Source organism: Oratosquilla oratoria, chromosome 8, assembly GCF_046742065.1.
Source record: "Oratosquilla oratoria isolate Oo_2021 chromosome 8, ASM4674206v1, whole genome shotgun sequence".
Lineage (NCBI taxonomy): Eukaryota > Metazoa > Arthropoda > Malacostraca > Stomatopoda > Squillidae > Oratosquilla > Oratosquilla oratoria.
In genome coordinates, this window is record NC_134784.1 from 18,516,897 (window position 1) to 18,519,396 (window position 2,500).

General features: G+C 31.6%; 1 protein-coding gene across 1 annotated transcript; it reads right to left on the reverse strand.

The window, feature by feature from the left end:
* Window positions 1-1,393: 1,393 nt before the first annotated feature.
* Window positions 1,394-1,897, reverse strand: LOC143027317 (uncharacterized). Its single transcript, XM_076188588.1, has one exon. The coding sequence runs from the start codon at window positions 1,895-1,897 to the stop codon at window positions 1,394-1,396; it is 504 nt and encodes a 167-aa protein (XP_076044703.1).
* Window positions 1,898-2,500: the final 603 nt, after the last annotated feature.

A 2,500-nucleotide genomic window follows, 5' to 3' on the forward strand; every position in this document is an offset into this window, starting at 1 on the left:
AATAATAATAATAATAATAATAATAATAATAATAATAATAATAATAATAATAATAATAATAATAATGATAATGATAATTAATAATGATAATGATAAATAATAATAATAATAATAATAAATAATAAATAATAAATAATAATAAATAATAATAATAATAATTAATAAATAATAATAATAATAATAAATAATAATAATGATAATTAATAAATAATAATAATAATAATAACAGTAATGATAATGATAGTAATAATAACTGATAATAATTATGACAATAACAATGATAATAATGATAATAATGATGATAATAATGATGATAATGATAATGATAATGATAATAATAATAATAATAATAATGATAATAATAATAATGATAATGATAGTAATAATGATGAAAATATTGATAGTTATAATAAAAATAATGATAGTATTAATAATCAAAATAATAATCATAATAACAAAGTGAAAATAGAAATGAAATAATAATAAGAATAATACAAAATAATGAAAATAAGAGAATAATGATAAAAAATAATACAAAATGATAAGATGATAAAGAATTAAAGATGATAATAAAGATAACAATAAATTAATACAATAATAATAAAATAAGAATAATAATGATAAAATAATAATAGAAAATAACAAATTGTGATTATAGGCCGGTTTCGTTGACATCTTACCTATGTAAAAGAATGGAGCGAGTAGTGCTAAGCAGAATAATGTACAAGATAGATCATTTAATATCTATATATACCAGACTCCTGTTAGGCGTCGCCACCTGTCAGTATGAGAGACCGCCAACTTGCCCTGTCGTCGAAGATCCGGTTTTGACGTACTTGTTGAAGCGTTGTGCCCCGTCGGCGTAGCACATCGTCAATATTCATTATGATCCATCTGTTTGTGGGTCGTCGAACGGGTCGCTTACCGGTTGGTGTCCAATAAAGCCATCTCTTTGGGGTCCTCTCCTGATCCATTCGTTCAACATGTCCAAACTATCTTAGTTGTACACGTTGGACAAACTGTAAGATGCTCTGTACCTCCAACTCTTGCCTAATTGCATCATTGCGTATGTGGTCAAACCTCGTAACCCCATTGATGAGTCTCAATGCTCTCATTTCTGCTGCTTGGACTTTGCTGCTGGTCTTTGTCGTTAAAGTCCAAGATTGACATCCATATGTCAATATGGGTCTAAGAATACTCTTGTATATGACTATTTTAACCGCGGTAGGGACATTTCGATCTTTCATCAATGGGTATAGTAGCCCTAGGTTTTGGCTATAGGCAGCAATTCTAGCTTGTACTGCACTTTGGTCTTTTGCTTTGCCATCCCAGGTGACTCCCAAATATTTGACGGTTTCTTTCTGCTGAATAGGTACTCCATTGATCTCCATGTTCAATTCAATGTTTCTTCTCTCCTGCTTACTACCATTATTTCAGTTTGACCAAGATTTAGCTTTAGTCTGTACTCTGTGAGTACCGCGTTCCATAGATTTAAGGATTCACTTACAGCGTGTGAAGATGATGCAATGTTGAATATATCATCTGCATAGGCAAATTGCAATGATTCTATAGGACTCCTTTCTCCTCTTCTAAATTGAACTTCCTTTATCACTTCATCCATTAATATGATAAAGAGCATTGGGGATAGCACACTACCCTGGCGCACTCTAGATGATATATTGAAGCACTGTAAGGTCTCACTAACGGGCTTGACTGCTGTATTATTGGAATTGTAAAGGCTCTTAATAGCTCTTCTCAGTTTTGGGGGTATTTGGTATTCCGTACTTTGGAGTACTGACCACAGCTTATCCTTTGGTACGCGATCAAATGCTTTCTCTAGATCTAAGAGTATTACATATTTGTCTTGATCAAACTCCCATGACTTTTCCAAGATCATCTTTAGAGCGAAGATTAGATCTGAAGTCCCTCTGTTTGGTCTGAACCCATGTTGAGTCTCTGCCAGTATGTGTTCTACTCTATCGTGCAGACGAGCCTCTAACAGTCGTTCATTTAATATCTAAAAATCTATATGGATATATGAAAAGTAAAAGCACTACAGATTGTGTTATTAAATGTATTTTTGGCTACCTCCCTTGTAAGGGAGAAAAAGCTTTGGTGTATGTGTGTATGTATGTATGTATGTATGTATGTATCAAATTGTAAGTTACAACTTTTCCTATGGAGCTGAAATGATAATTTATGCTGATGACATCCTTATACAATGCAAAACTAAAGGATCGATCGGCCGTGGAGATGATCATCTTAAAAAAAATGTAGACAAAATAAACAATGGTGAAAAAAAATGTACTCCAATAAAGGCTTACGCCAAAAACATATGTAGAATTATAAAGAATTATGATGTAACAGACTATTGTGTCCCCGATTTGACAAAAGAGATCGTCTGCTCTTGGAACAATGAACCTCTTGATATTGAAAAAGAACAGTTAGAGTACAAGAAATGTGAATATGATAGCTCACAATTACGTCAGATATCCCTTTG

What these genes read in the sequence shown, in the direction of transcription:
- LOC143027317 (XM_076188588.1), bottom strand. Translation starts at nt 1,897, where the DNA reads ATGATCTTGGAAAAGTCATGGGAGTTTGATCAAGACAAATATGTAATA.